The sequence below is a fragment of the Petaurus breviceps genome, unplaced genomic scaffold, assembly GCF_028583685.1.
Source record: "Petaurus breviceps papuanus isolate PSGF00001 unplaced genomic scaffold, PetGlider_PUasm1.0 90723, whole genome shotgun sequence".
Taxonomy (NCBI): domain Eukaryota; kingdom Metazoa; phylum Chordata; class Mammalia; order Diprotodontia; family Petauridae; genus Petaurus; species Petaurus breviceps.
The window spans coordinates 8,442,444-8,456,030 of NW_027187323.1; the positions used below are offsets into that span (position 1 = coordinate 8,442,444).

Below are 13,587 nucleotides of genomic sequence, written 5' to 3' on the forward strand. Positions count from 1 at the left end.
TCCTTAGACAATGCATAAGCCTAGGTCTGGGAATGAAATCAAGACTGTTGTATAGTTTAAACAAATATTTTTCAAATGATATGAATAGTATGTGTATTGGTATGGAGTTAGCATCTGTTTATACCTGTGTATTTTAAGTTAAGAGCATTCATTAGTTTTTAAGCTCCAAATGCATAAACATGTATATTTATGCTGCAGTATTGTGTACTGCTTATAAAGCTCTGAATTAAGTCATTTTGTGCTTTAGTGTTGGTTAGAATGATACAATTAGAACCTGTTATTCTACCAACTAATTACTACCAGAATATGTCAGCCAAGGAATGCTATGAGATTACAAATTTAGGAATTCACAAAGAATGGGTCCTGTTTATATGATTTTTGTTTTCAATAAAATCATTGTCATGGAGATAGATTGGTACCAGAGCATTTTCTGTTCTCATCGAAATCTTTATTACAAAAAAATGTGGTTTAGTTTTAATGTTCAATATACTTGGAAGAATTTTAATAGTTAGCTGTCCTTCTTTGATCCCTTATATAGTTTAGCATTTAAAAAATCAGATTAATCTAAATTTCCTCTAATTTTCAAACTCTCCCTCATTTCAGATTTCTTTAATTTTGTAAAACTGCTTTTAGGTGATTGTTAATATTTGACATTCAGTCCCCTCCCTCGAAATATTACATATCATACTCTTCATCAAAACACCAAGTTCTATGATTTTAGAACTTCAAAGGTTTCTTTGATCAGAAAATGAAATGCTATTGATTGCCTGTTGGTGAACATTTGAGAATATCGAAGATATTCTATTTAAGGAGTTAGTGTGCAAAGAAATGAGGAAAATTCAGTTTGGGGAATTTTAAGAAAAATATGAAAACAGCTCATATATCTGGTACCTCTAGAGTGATTATTCTACAAGCTAGCTCCACAGATGATGTTTAAAATAAATTCCTTAAATCAGACATGTATCTGATTACCATCATCTCCTCTGATAAACTGGCTCCCCTCCTAAAAAATAGTAATAATAGAAGGAGAAATACTGGTGTAGTACCAGGTATCCATACTTATCACTATTTCAAATTGCCTGCCTCTTTTTCTCATAAGTACAAATACCTTAGTTTTAACTGCCTGCTTACTGAAAAAAAAAATTATGGTATCTTTTCCTCTGTTTGTCAACTGGAGCTGCTATCAGAAAAAAAAATCCTTTCATTTCCCCCCAAATAAGTACTACTGTTCTTCAAAGCTTGCAGTAATGTTTAAAGTAAATAAGTTCTTGTCCAGCTAGGGCAATTGGATTCATTCAATTGCCCAAACAAAGCTATTGTTTAGTGCTCTACAATAAGCCTTTTCTCTGTTTCCTTTAAAAGAATCTTCCTTGTTCTTGCAGTTGGCGTGCTTAGTTTTGTAAGCCCTTCTATAATGTACAACTGCTAAAGCTGAATTTCTTTTTCTTTTTCCACAGAAGAAATGAAGGAAGAATATGACACTATGGGGCCAGAAGCCGCAATCCAGACCACTGTTAATAATGGTACAGGTAAGTCATGAGTCTACCACTGAAACATCATCTTTGTCTTCTGCCATGAGAGACTAGTGATGAATGAAGAAAAGGGAATGCTTCTGTCCCTTTTTATTATCGTAATTTAACAATCGTGTATTTCCAACTTTCCTATTTCTTGATATTTACTTTAAAATTTAAACACTGTATTTTGGTACTTTGTGCAGTGAATATCTCCAGTAATACATCCCTTTTTAACCTCCCTAAATCAAGAACTCAATTTGATTCAATTCAACAAACATTCATTAAATACCTAAAGTGTACAAGGCTCTCTGATGGAAGATGGGAATATCAAGACAAAAGTAAAACTGCCCTGGTTCTCAAGAAGCATACATTCTATTAGGGAGGGGATATGAAGAATAGATAAAACATTCATTCACACAGATCAATAGAAGTTGACTTGAGGATGGAATGTAGGGTTAGCATTCACAGACATTTGAAGTCAACTAGTGCAATTCCACCATTTTATAGCTTAGCTAACTGAGGCCCAGAGATGTTGTCACAGCCAAAAGTATAAGTAGCAGAATCAAAATTTGAAATAAAATCCTCTGACTTCAAATCCATCTTTTCTCTGACCCACACTCTCTTCCATCGAGAGTAGGTAAAGCTTCACAGAGAAGGTAGCATCTGAGTTGAACCTTGAAAGAAGGTAAGGATTTCAAGAGGAGAAAGCAGAAAGAGGACATTTCTACATGGGAGGCTGCCTATGCCGATGTATGGTGACTAGAGATGAAAGTTTGGATTTGGAGAATAGCTGGCAGGTCAGTTTGGCTGAAACAAAGAATATGTGAAGAGGGTTACTGTGAAACAAGCCTAGAAAGGTAGGGTGGAAAAGAGTTGCATAAGACCATATATCAGACTGAAGAGTTTGTATTTTATAAAAAGATAGTATCAGAGCATAGATTTAGTCAACTTTTGTTAGTCATTCATTAAAGACTTCATATATAATTCAAAAATTTTAATAGTATCTAACTCATCAACTCACTCCAAATCACATAAAATATAGAGAAAACAGATAAATGTAGGATAAAGTATTCTGAAGTTGTCTTCCCAGAAAAAAAAACATAAAAACATTATCTCATTTGTATTTTCCCTTAATTTTATCATTATATACCTTCTTCCATAATTTTTCTCCTAAAATTTTATATTTTTGATGGGGAAAGAAAACTATAAGTTATCAAAAGCTGCCATGTCTTCACTATTTTTCATCTAATGAAATGAGGAATTGCAGTAAAAAGTTAGCTTTTTGTTTTCTTTTACTACTCTAAAATGGAGTCTTGAGAAAGTTGTGCGAATTGCATATTCTTTCCAAAGAGCTAACAAGCACAGGATATAAAAATATCCCCGAGATGAGTTTGTGACTCAGGACATTTATCTGCATTCTACTATACTAGTCCCTATGTGTTTCAAACGATATTACATACTGTTCTAAATCGGATTTTACTGACCATTATCAAATAATCTTTCTGAATAATGTTCATCAAAGTATTCTTGTCTCACTATAGGATTGATAAAGTTTACTGTGCAGTTAGTTTTTAGAACATTATAAATACAAACAATCAAGGATTCATCTATACTTCCCTTTTCATGATACACATAAAATTTAACTTTGACCTATTTATAATAATTTTATGAATAATATGAGAGATCTGTTTACTAGTTTCCTTATTATTGAAGTAGAGGAAATAATGAAAAATTAAACTATGCCATTAATTTTCCCTTAATTAGAACAATGAATAGACTCAGCTAGTGAAATCACTCTATGTAAAATATAATAAATGTCACTATGTGACAAACAAACTCTCTACAATGACTTCACTAAAAGGAATGTCAGTAAAGATACACTTTGTTTATAAAGATGGTTGGTTTTCAGAAGACTCCAGAATCTAATTTGTTGTTTGGTTGGTTTGGGACCAGGACCTGTCATTTTTCTGAGAATTTCTGGTGAGGTGTCTCCCTCTACAAATGTAGACCATCACCAAGTTTTATCTCCCTATACCACTGAAAGTATAAATGACTTTCCCAGGATTACAACTAGTATGTTTTAGAAGTTGAATATTAATTCAGATCAACCTGACTCCAAGGCTGGCTCTATATTTACTTTATGATGTTGCTTTCCCCGAATCTAGTCTGAACACCTATCTAAAGTTCATCAAAATCTTAGATCCACCATTGCCATAACAACTCATATTCCATATTGAGGTAACAGTGGGGCATACACATGAAAATTTCCATCAGACAGTTTGAAATGTGAAACTGGAGATAAAGAAGCAGTTGAGGGTTAGAAATATACATTTTGAAGCCATTTCCATAGAAGTGATATTTGAACCATTGAGAGAGGATAAGATCTCTGAGGCAAAGAAAGTAGAGAGGTTGGAACAGAAGACTGAAGATAGAACCTTAAAGAATACTTGCAGTTAGAAAAATGATTAAAAAGAGCCATCAACAACAAAAGAGACAAAGAAGGTTGGAAGACACTCGGATAATATAGTGTCATGGAAGTCCATAGCATGGAGAATTTTGAGATTGAGGGGATTGCTAACACTTACAGATGCTACAGAAAGGTCAAGTCAAAGAGAAAAGAGAATTGAATTAAGTCCTTTGGTTTTTGCAGTGAGGAAGTCATTGGTAACACTGAAGAGGGCTTCCAAGTTATAACTCTACTTTGCCTTTGAAAGTTATACATGTTGTATGTTCATGTCCACTGGAGGCTTTGAGCTTTGATTTGGCACAGCATCCCTAGAGTGATGCAATGAAAAGAATGCTGGATTCATAGTAAGATGAATAGTAAGTCACACTTGCTACCTGTGTGACTCTCACTTTCCTCCTTCTCTACAGTAAAAGGGATTGGACTAGACTATCTGTGAGGTCCTTTCTGTCTACTAATCAATGATTCTGTGACATGCTATGGAGATTAGAATTTTCTAGCATTAAAACTATGTGCAATTGTAAAAAATAACATGAAGTATTGCTTGGTGTATTCTCCTATATATATTGCATGTGAAGGGTCTGCCTATATTACTTATTCTGATCTCAGGTCTAAGAAAGGAAGGACCAAATGAAAAGCATTTAAGTATTTATTGTTTGGTGAGCGAGCGTTGATACTAGATGCTGATGATCTCTCCCTTTTCTGGAATCCTACATTACATATCGTCTGTGCTGATCATTTAGCACTTGCCATACGCTGTTTTATTGTCTTTAATGTTTTATTTCTCTACTTGTGTTATAAATGTCTTAGTCTCATGATTCTGTATAAGCTTTCCCCCAGTACCAAAAATACTGATTAATATTGCTTATTGATTGATTAATTTTTTTATTTTCATTACAAATAGAATAAGAGAAAATAGAAGGGGTAAAATTCATTGTATTGAGTAATTTCCTCATAATAAAGGCTGCTATACATTGGAAGGAGTTATTAAATGAGGCTGTAAGAATTTTTTCCATATAGATTTTTGTGAATAGTAATACCAATAGACTTTAGGAGTTAGAAGGCATCTTATCTGGTCAAGCATCTTCATTTTATACTTAAATTGAAGCCCAGAAGTTAGGTGACTTGTCCAAGGTACAGAGAAATATAGTGGCAGAGTCAGGAATAGAAACCAGTTTGCTAACTCTTATTCTTCCCACCATCCCGAAAGTTCATTGGGGAGAGATAGTGTGGCATCGTGGATAGAGAGTTGGCTTTGGAGTCAGGAAGACCTGGGTTCAAGTCCTGCTACTAGCTATTTGATTCTGGGTAAGTCATATAACCTCTTAGTGCCCCAGGCAAATATCTAAGACTATGAATTGCAGAGTAGGTGTTGATGGGCGCTGGCAGAAGGAATTTCCTCAGTGGTAATTCCCTGTGCCAATGAAAATTCCCTGTGCCAATGGAATCACAGGATTAGTCAAAAATAATCAAAAAGATTTAAGTAAAATACTAACCAGAGGCAGAATGGCACACATATGTAAATTTTAAGGTAGTATACAGACTGACCTCTGGAGTTATCTTTCAATTCTAAAATTCTAGCCCTGTCTTTCCTTTGCCCTAGCATATTAAAAGCATGGTTTATATACTCCTGATTTCTGATGTTTATATATACCAAGTGTCAGAGAGACAATTCTTTACTTCCAGGAAAACAGCTGAGTTTCATAGTAACAGGGAAGGACTCTCTTAAGATTTTAGATTTTATAATAAACCTAAATCTCCTTACTAGTGTCTTTGAATTCACTTATTCTGTCTTCTAAGGTGCATAGGAAAAATAAACAATGGAAAGATGTAGAGTTAATAAAATCATAGAATGTCAAAACTCAAAAGAACATTGGAGGTCAATCCAATTCCCTCTTTTATGCTACAGACAATGAAACTGAGTCCTAGATCTTTACCAGCTTGTCCAAGGTCACATAGCTAATGAACACAGGAGCCTGAACTAGAGTGGCTGTCACCTGACATCCAGTCCAGTGTTCTTTCCATCACACTACTCTAGATGCCCTGCTTATATTTATACATTAAGCTTTCAAAGGGTGCTTACCACACAAAGTCCTGAAACTGCAATTAGGGCAACCTAACACTAGTTGGAAATAATTAACACAAGACTTCAAAATGAACATTTGGATTTTTCTTTCACATTTTTCACATCAGAAATATTTTAGTACTAATTCAATTTATGTGCAAGCTTAGTTGGAAACAGCCAGCAAGACTACAACTCAATCGTATTCATCTTTAATGCTACTAATATTTGACTCTTCATTCTTCCAGGTAATCATCACATCCTCCTAAAATGTTATTTGTATCATTATAATATCCCTCACAAAACTCTTCAGTGAGGAGGAAACATTCAAACTCCTCAACCTGGAACTTATAGCTATCTTCACTTTAGTTTCCCCCAATTACTTATTACCAAGAACTTTTCTTTTCTGTCAGACCAGTCTTCTTACTGCTTCCCAGAGATAATAGTCTTTCTGAACTTCTGTTCATGTTATCCAACCTAATTCCCCTTTCTTTTCCCCATAGTCATTGCAATCCAACTCAAATTTCAAGAAATTATGTTAGGTACTGAGCATTCAAAGACACAAAAAAGTTCCCACCTTCAAGGAGTCTGTATTCTCCTGGGAAATTCCAATCATGTACAGGTATGGATCAATATAAGATAATCTGAGGAAGGAGCAGGACGGGTTCTAATAGGCAATGCATCTAAATTGGGGCTTGACTGAACCTAGAGGTTCTAAAAGGTAGAGGGGAAGAGGGAGTGCCCTTCAAGCATGGCCCTTCTCTATTCAAATAAACAGATGTGGGGACTGAGAGAATGAGGGCTGAATTGGAAATGTAGACTGTGAAAGGGATCAGTAATGACTATCTAGAAAAAGAAATGGGGAAGGATTATAGAGGGCTAGGCTGAAGAGTTTGTATTTTAAAACAAATGAAGTAGGAAACCACTGGAGCTCTTTGAGCAGGAAAGTGATGTGGTCATACCTGTGTTTTAGGAATATGAATCTGATAACTATAATAGAATGAGATTGAGAAGGAAGACCAGTTAGGAGACTATTATAACAGATGTGAGAGATGTGGAAGTACAATCAAGACATGGCAATTGCTGGGATGGGGGTGGAGGGAAGAGGTAGCAATGTAGGGGTGAAGGACAAGTCAAGGTTGACTCTAATAATATGAACCTGAGCAGCTGGAAAGATGGTACCTTCAATAATCAAAAGGGAGGGAGGGAGTTTAAAGGGAGAGTATGGTAAGGAAGAAATAAAGTATTCTGGTTGGGACACATTGAGTTTGAAATTGCTGTGTATCATTCAAGAGGAATAAGACTAGAGTCCAGAAGGGAGACCAGAAAGAGATGTATAGAACTGAGAGTCATCTAAGCAGAGATGACAACTGAGTCCTTGAGAGATTATGAGATCATCAAATGAGTGTGTAAAGAGGAAAGAAAAGAGAGCCCCCAGTATAGAGCACTGCGGGACCACCACACTGCTGCTGATGAACCTGCCAAGCAGATTTAGAAAATGAGTAACAGGAGAACCAAGAGAGCATAGTGTCACAAAGGCCAGGAGGAGGGTGTGGTGGACAATATGAAAAGTTACAGAGAAGTCAGGAGGAATGGACACTGCGGTGGGAGGTGCAGGGGGAAGATCAACTCAAGGCCCCCTTCTGTGAAGTCTCTCCCTGACATAACTAGATGATAATGATTTCTTCCTATTTTGGAAATCCTATGCCATCTATTTACCAGTACCTCATCTGGATGCTAACCATTCATTTCCTTGTATTTGTTATATTAATATTTCATGTGTTTCAGTCTTGTCTTTCCAAAGAGAGAAACCTTTTAAAGGGCAATAACTGTCTGTGACTTCATTTGTGGCCTCATAGTAATTTGCACAGCATCATGCACTTAGTAGGTCTGCAAGATTAGTTGAATGAAGAAATAAATAGTGAGTGAAGAAAGTGGTATTGAAAACATCTTAGAGAAGTCTAGCAGAATGAGCCTAGACTCCTGGAAGGTAGCAATTGGATTAAGCAATGTAGGGTCATTGAAATGAAACTTTATAGGAGAAATAACTGGTTGAAGCCAAAAGTGAGAGTAAAATTTTAAATGGCCAACTCAGATCAGGAGTACAGCATAGGGGATTTACTGCAAATGGAAATATTCAGAACGCTAAGTTCTGTGAGAAACTTTCTGTATAACAAACTTTTCTGGGTTTTAAGTTCTACTTAATAAGATTATTGTATTTGCTGTATGTTATAGGGAAATGGGTTTTTTACAATCTGGCCTATTAAAATAATTCAACCTCATTGTGAGGAAATCGGGCAGGGTTTTCTTAGAGATTGTAAGTAATATGACTTTCTAAAGAAGAAGAAAGTGATGTAAAAAAACTCTAATTAGTTTGTCTAAATGCCAGGCATAACACAAACTTTGTATTTCTATATAGAAATCAATATAGGTCCCTGGTATTTTCCTCCTGAATGTGTGAAAGTGATGTTTTCCTCAGATAATCTACTACTCGTTACAGAGGCTATACATAACCATGGGTACACTCATATCTTCCTAGAAAAAAGAATCCTGAATCTGGACCCTGGGCAAGGTCAGTTTAGGGCACAGTTCTTACTTTATATACAAAGACAAGAAGATGATCATTTTAGTGCCAGAAAATATATCATTAGATATAATTATTAAATATGCTACCATCATCTTCTAAGTACTTTTTATTAATTATAAAATAAAATGCATTTTTGTGAAGTTCTTATTTCTATCTCTCTGTGCCCAAATTAATTTCTTCTACTGAAAATCAGGGGTACTGAGCTTATCAGACTCATCAAATTAAAAGAAACTGGTACATTTTGAATAAGTTCTTAGAAATCCTCTGCCTTGACATTCTAGAACACAAAATGATCAAGCAGTAGAACAAATTTCTTTGTGTTACTCTATTAATGAACTTGAGAATCAAAGACCAAGGCTCAGAGTAATTTAGACTTCAGCTCCAACTCTTCTGAGGGCAGCCTTCTGAATGCATCAATGTAGTAAATATGGAGTGTATTAAATATGTGTGTATTACACACACTCAGTAGGTATTTAATGTTTGTTAACACACACACATATAACACACCTCCTCCACATTATATATGTGTGTCTATTACAATGTATAACACATATACATATATACATATTTGTGTGTGTATGTATGTGTGTGTGTCCCATAGCAACTAGCAAAAATTTTCATAGCACTTGATTCCTGAATATTATCCTGGGTCATGTTCTTCTGGCCCTATGTGAAAGGAAAATTAGTTCTTTTCATATATGGAACTAGGGACAACCAATAAAGAGTTTGTATTCAGACTCCTAGTCAGCAACATTTACTGAGTATTCACACAACACTGAACTGGGTTTGGGAGAAGAGACAAAACAGAAATAAGATAAAGTCCTTGTCCTGGGGAAATTAACAATCTGACAAGACAGCTAAGGGCAGAACAGACAGAAAAGTGTCAGAAATAAATGATCATATTCACAGCCAACTTCCGGGCTACAAACTAGTGCCAAGTAAACAGTGATTTGAGAAGAGTAAACTACTATGGTGCAGTGAAAAAAGCATTGGGGTCTGAATTCTGCTTATGCTGTTAACTAGCTGCATAATGTTGGGCTGAAACCCTCTCAGCCTCAGTTTCCCCAACTCTCATATGAAGAGATGGTGATCTCTAAGATTCCTTTTGATTCTCAATCCTCTGACCAATAAATTAAGCTTTCTACTCCTTTGACCCAAGTTCATCATCAACATCATCATCAGTTTTTAATTAATCACTCATTAGAGGGATGTTTTGTAATAAGCTACCAAATGGGGCTTAAATTTGTTGCAAAATTAGAAAAGCTAGTCTTTAAATGTAGGCAGCTTGTCACAGTAGATATAGGCTTAATCTTTGAGTAAAAGAAATGTGGGTTCAAGTCTTACTCCTGATATACTAGCTATGTGATCAGAGGCAGTCACTTAACTTCTCAGTACATGCCCCCACTTACATCTCTAAAATTTGTAAGTTAGAAAAAAGTTGCCAGTCGGCATTGGAAAAGAGAATTTTCCACACCAGGAGTTCCCTATAATGATGAAAGCACAGACCTAAACCAAAACAAAATCAATATTTAAATGAAATATTCAAAGTCTTTGAGTAGTAAATTGAAATTTGTAATAAGAAACTACAAAGCACAACTTTAACATTCAGCCTTACCTTAACATTCCTTCCCACCAATACACACACACACACACACACACACACACACACACACACACACACACACACACACACCTGAAAATGATACCTCCTTTTTCAAATTTTCATAGAGTATAATGTCCGGACCTTTCCTTTGCCCTCATTATATTATACCTTGTATCACACTTATTTGGGTACATCTCATACTCTCCATTAGATCATAAACTCCTTAAGCAGGGACTAATAGGTTGTTTTTCTTCTTATCATTCAGAGCATCAACGTTAGTATCAGTACCGAACAAAATAGATACTTAAAGTTTGTTAAACAGGGATGGGCATTTGGAAAAACTTTTGTTATACTTTCTCCTTTCCCTAATACTTTAGACAAGGATATTAGTATGTGGTGTTACATTTGATTAATCTAAAACTATAAAGTACTATATTGAACTTTCTTTGAAAATGAATTTGTCATTTCTGGATCAGGAATGAATTGGAGTTCTAGAGTTGGGAGGTGTTAAGGGAAACACTATAGTAAGTTTTTGGTCAAGGAAATCTAACATTGAAATATTCGCTAAGTGTTCATTATATGTAAGGCACTATGAAGGGATAAGATAAAATAAGATAAGATAAAATCCTTGCACATAAGGAGCTAACCAACAATCTAGCTAGAAAGAAAAGACAAACGTACACATACAGCTACAAGTTCAGAGAGAATATAGCAACTAAAAGTCAAGTGAGTGAAGTAAACACCAAAAGCTGTGAGTTACAAGGAGGGAGAATGAGAAATAGTGAGAGAAGACTATACCCTATGTCATCTCATAAAAAGTAAATTGTGTATTTCTTAATTTTAAAATGTCTATAACTGAAGCAGAGTATGAGTGAAGAGGGCTAAGAGGGAAAGGACCACTGACCTGGAGTCGTCCATTATATCAGGTTATCAGAATTCCTTTTGATCTGTCTTCTATTTATTTAATCCTGAGTAAAGACCGGGCTTTTATTGAGAATAGTACTTCTCCGAGCAGTAGTAGTACTTCTCACCATATTCCTGTTCTCTGCTTGGTGCACACTGAAGAAGAAAAAGTGAGGATTGATAGATCAATTCTGGTCATTTGAGACTGCTAGTGATAGCAAAGACTTTCTATTTAATCAAAAGTCAGTAAGTACACTCAGTCATCAACCACGAAGAAAAACTATTTTTAAGGTAGAGAAATATTTTATACCTTTATTATGCTCTTAATTTAATAACTTGTTATTTCTTTTATTACTTTTTAAGTGAGGACAACATTAAACAGTTTTAAAATTAATTCTCTTTTTTATATAAGCAACAGGAACATTACAAGTTAAAGCTTTCATATGTTACTTCTATGCATTTGTCTAGGGGATAGTATACTACTCAGTTATACTGAATCAATGGGCAAGGTAATTCTAACAAGACTAAAATATCTAACAAAGCAGGAGTTAGCTAATTAATCAAGCCAGCATGTCATTTTCATCTTGTGTATAGCATCTATTCCCTTTTTATATTGTTGGGATTGTAAGAGGAGGGGTAGTGGTGGGGGGAGTTGGTAAGAAGAAAGGGGTAGGGGAAAGTCATCAATCAAATATAATACATACATAACATTTTTAAAAATAATTTTCGTTATTTAATGAGTAAGCTTGCTTAAAATTTTAAGAAAAAGATATGTTCTAGGGAGAGAAAAACAGAAGTAAAAGTTGGCAGGTTAGAAGAATAGTCGTTTTCAGGCTGTAATCAGTGTGCACCGAGGAGGGCCTATCACTTCCTGGCTAATGAAGGTTGTGGCTTTATTAGCTTTGTTTGCGATTAGAAGCAGCTATCTCCACCTCACAGTAGGAGTTCCCACAACAAGTAACTGGTCTCCTAAGCTTCTTGAAGGTCTCCTTTTGTTGTTGTGCGTGGTTTTAAGACAACTCCAAAATTATTTTCCTTAATGCATTTTTCCCTATTAGAATTGATACTTTTTAACTGAAAATCAATCCGTGAAAGTCTCTGGGCCTGATCAGACTTATTTGGAATTTTATCCTTTGAAATTATAGAATTTTAGACTTAGAAGGGATGCTAAAGAGATATGAAATTTAGATCTTGACAAGTGAAGTTACTTGTACAAGGTCAGAAGACTAGTTTGTAGAAGAGCCAGGATTAGAAGCAATGCAAACCAGTCCAAGGATTTTCCCACTATACCATGCTGCTGAGGCTTTTTACTGGGCAGGTAAAAGGATATGATTGAGCTCATAAATCATCAATATTTGTGACCTTACCTATGGCATTCAAAAACAAAATAAGCAAAATTTGGTGGACAAATTTCTAATTCAGAGACACCCTTTCTGAAGAAACTATTATCAAATGATCTCTTCTATGTGCTGAGAGACTTTCAGGAATATTTAAGTCCTGGTACTTGTAGTAAACATTTAGTTTAGGACTTAAACACATGGTCAACCTTTGATCCTGTTTGGAGAAGTCTAACATAAGCAATTGGGGGGGGGGGCAGGTAGGAGAGGGATCATGGAAATTGCACATATTCATAGCAGTCTGATAATCCAAGATTTAGTCCTTAAAAACTGAATATCATGAACCTGGAAGTGAACACCTAACGTTAAAGCAGTTCTTGCAGGAAGTTGTACCAAAATCCCATCCCCCAATTCATTCTTGAACTCTCTTTCCTGAAGTGTTTGCTTAAGGGGTACTCCCATTGGCATCTGAACACAGGGGAAAGCCATGTCAGAGCAGGGATAGAGAGCTCTGCCAAGACACTGCACTCATTCCCAAGAAGAGAAAGGAAACAGTTCCTGTTGCTTTTGACAACCACCTCCTTTCTTGGTTATATGGCTACATCCATGACATTATACCAATCTGGAACTTTACTATTTACCATATAACTACCTAATGAATGAAGTCTTTAATGCCATTAGAGAAGTCAATCTAAAGAAACTTTTCTCTTTCTTATCTTCCCCCACTGTTATCATCCTTTACATATCTGGTATATAGTGTGTGCTTAAGTTAAAGACCACAGGCTAAGTTCTGTTAGATAATTAATTCAGCTTTAAATATTTTCTCAAAGTCTTCAAAAGCACTTCTATGTTTCAACAAAATGATGAATATGTGCATTTGAGACATGAAAAATAAACATCAATGACTAGATTTGAAATACAACTTGGCACTTCTATATGCTACTCACCTTGCATTTTATAAATAGAAATTTACAAAGCAGCATATTCAAAGGAAAGAGAGGAGAAATTTTTTTAGTTCCTCAATTACTCTGATATTACAGGTTTCATGTGAAGAGAAAGAAAGGAAGGAAGGAAGGAAGGAAGGAAGGAAGGAAGGAAGGAAGGAAGGAAGGAAGAA

At 35.4% G+C, this 13,587-nt stretch overlaps 1 protein-coding gene across 3 annotated transcripts in view; it reads left to right on the forward strand.

The window, feature by feature from the left end:
* ZEB2 (zinc finger E-box binding homeobox 2) overlaps window positions 1-13,587 on the forward strand; it is a 144,723-nt gene that overhangs the window by 104,418 nt on the left and 26,718 nt on the right. For all 3 annotated transcript variants that reach the window (XM_069066746.1, XM_069066747.1, XM_069066748.1), the window contains one exon: window positions 1,458-1,529. In XM_069066746.1, coding sequence (XP_068922847.1) covers window positions 1,458-1,529 — 72 coding nt within the window. The remainder of the gene's footprint in view (window positions 1-1,457; window positions 1,530-13,587) is intronic.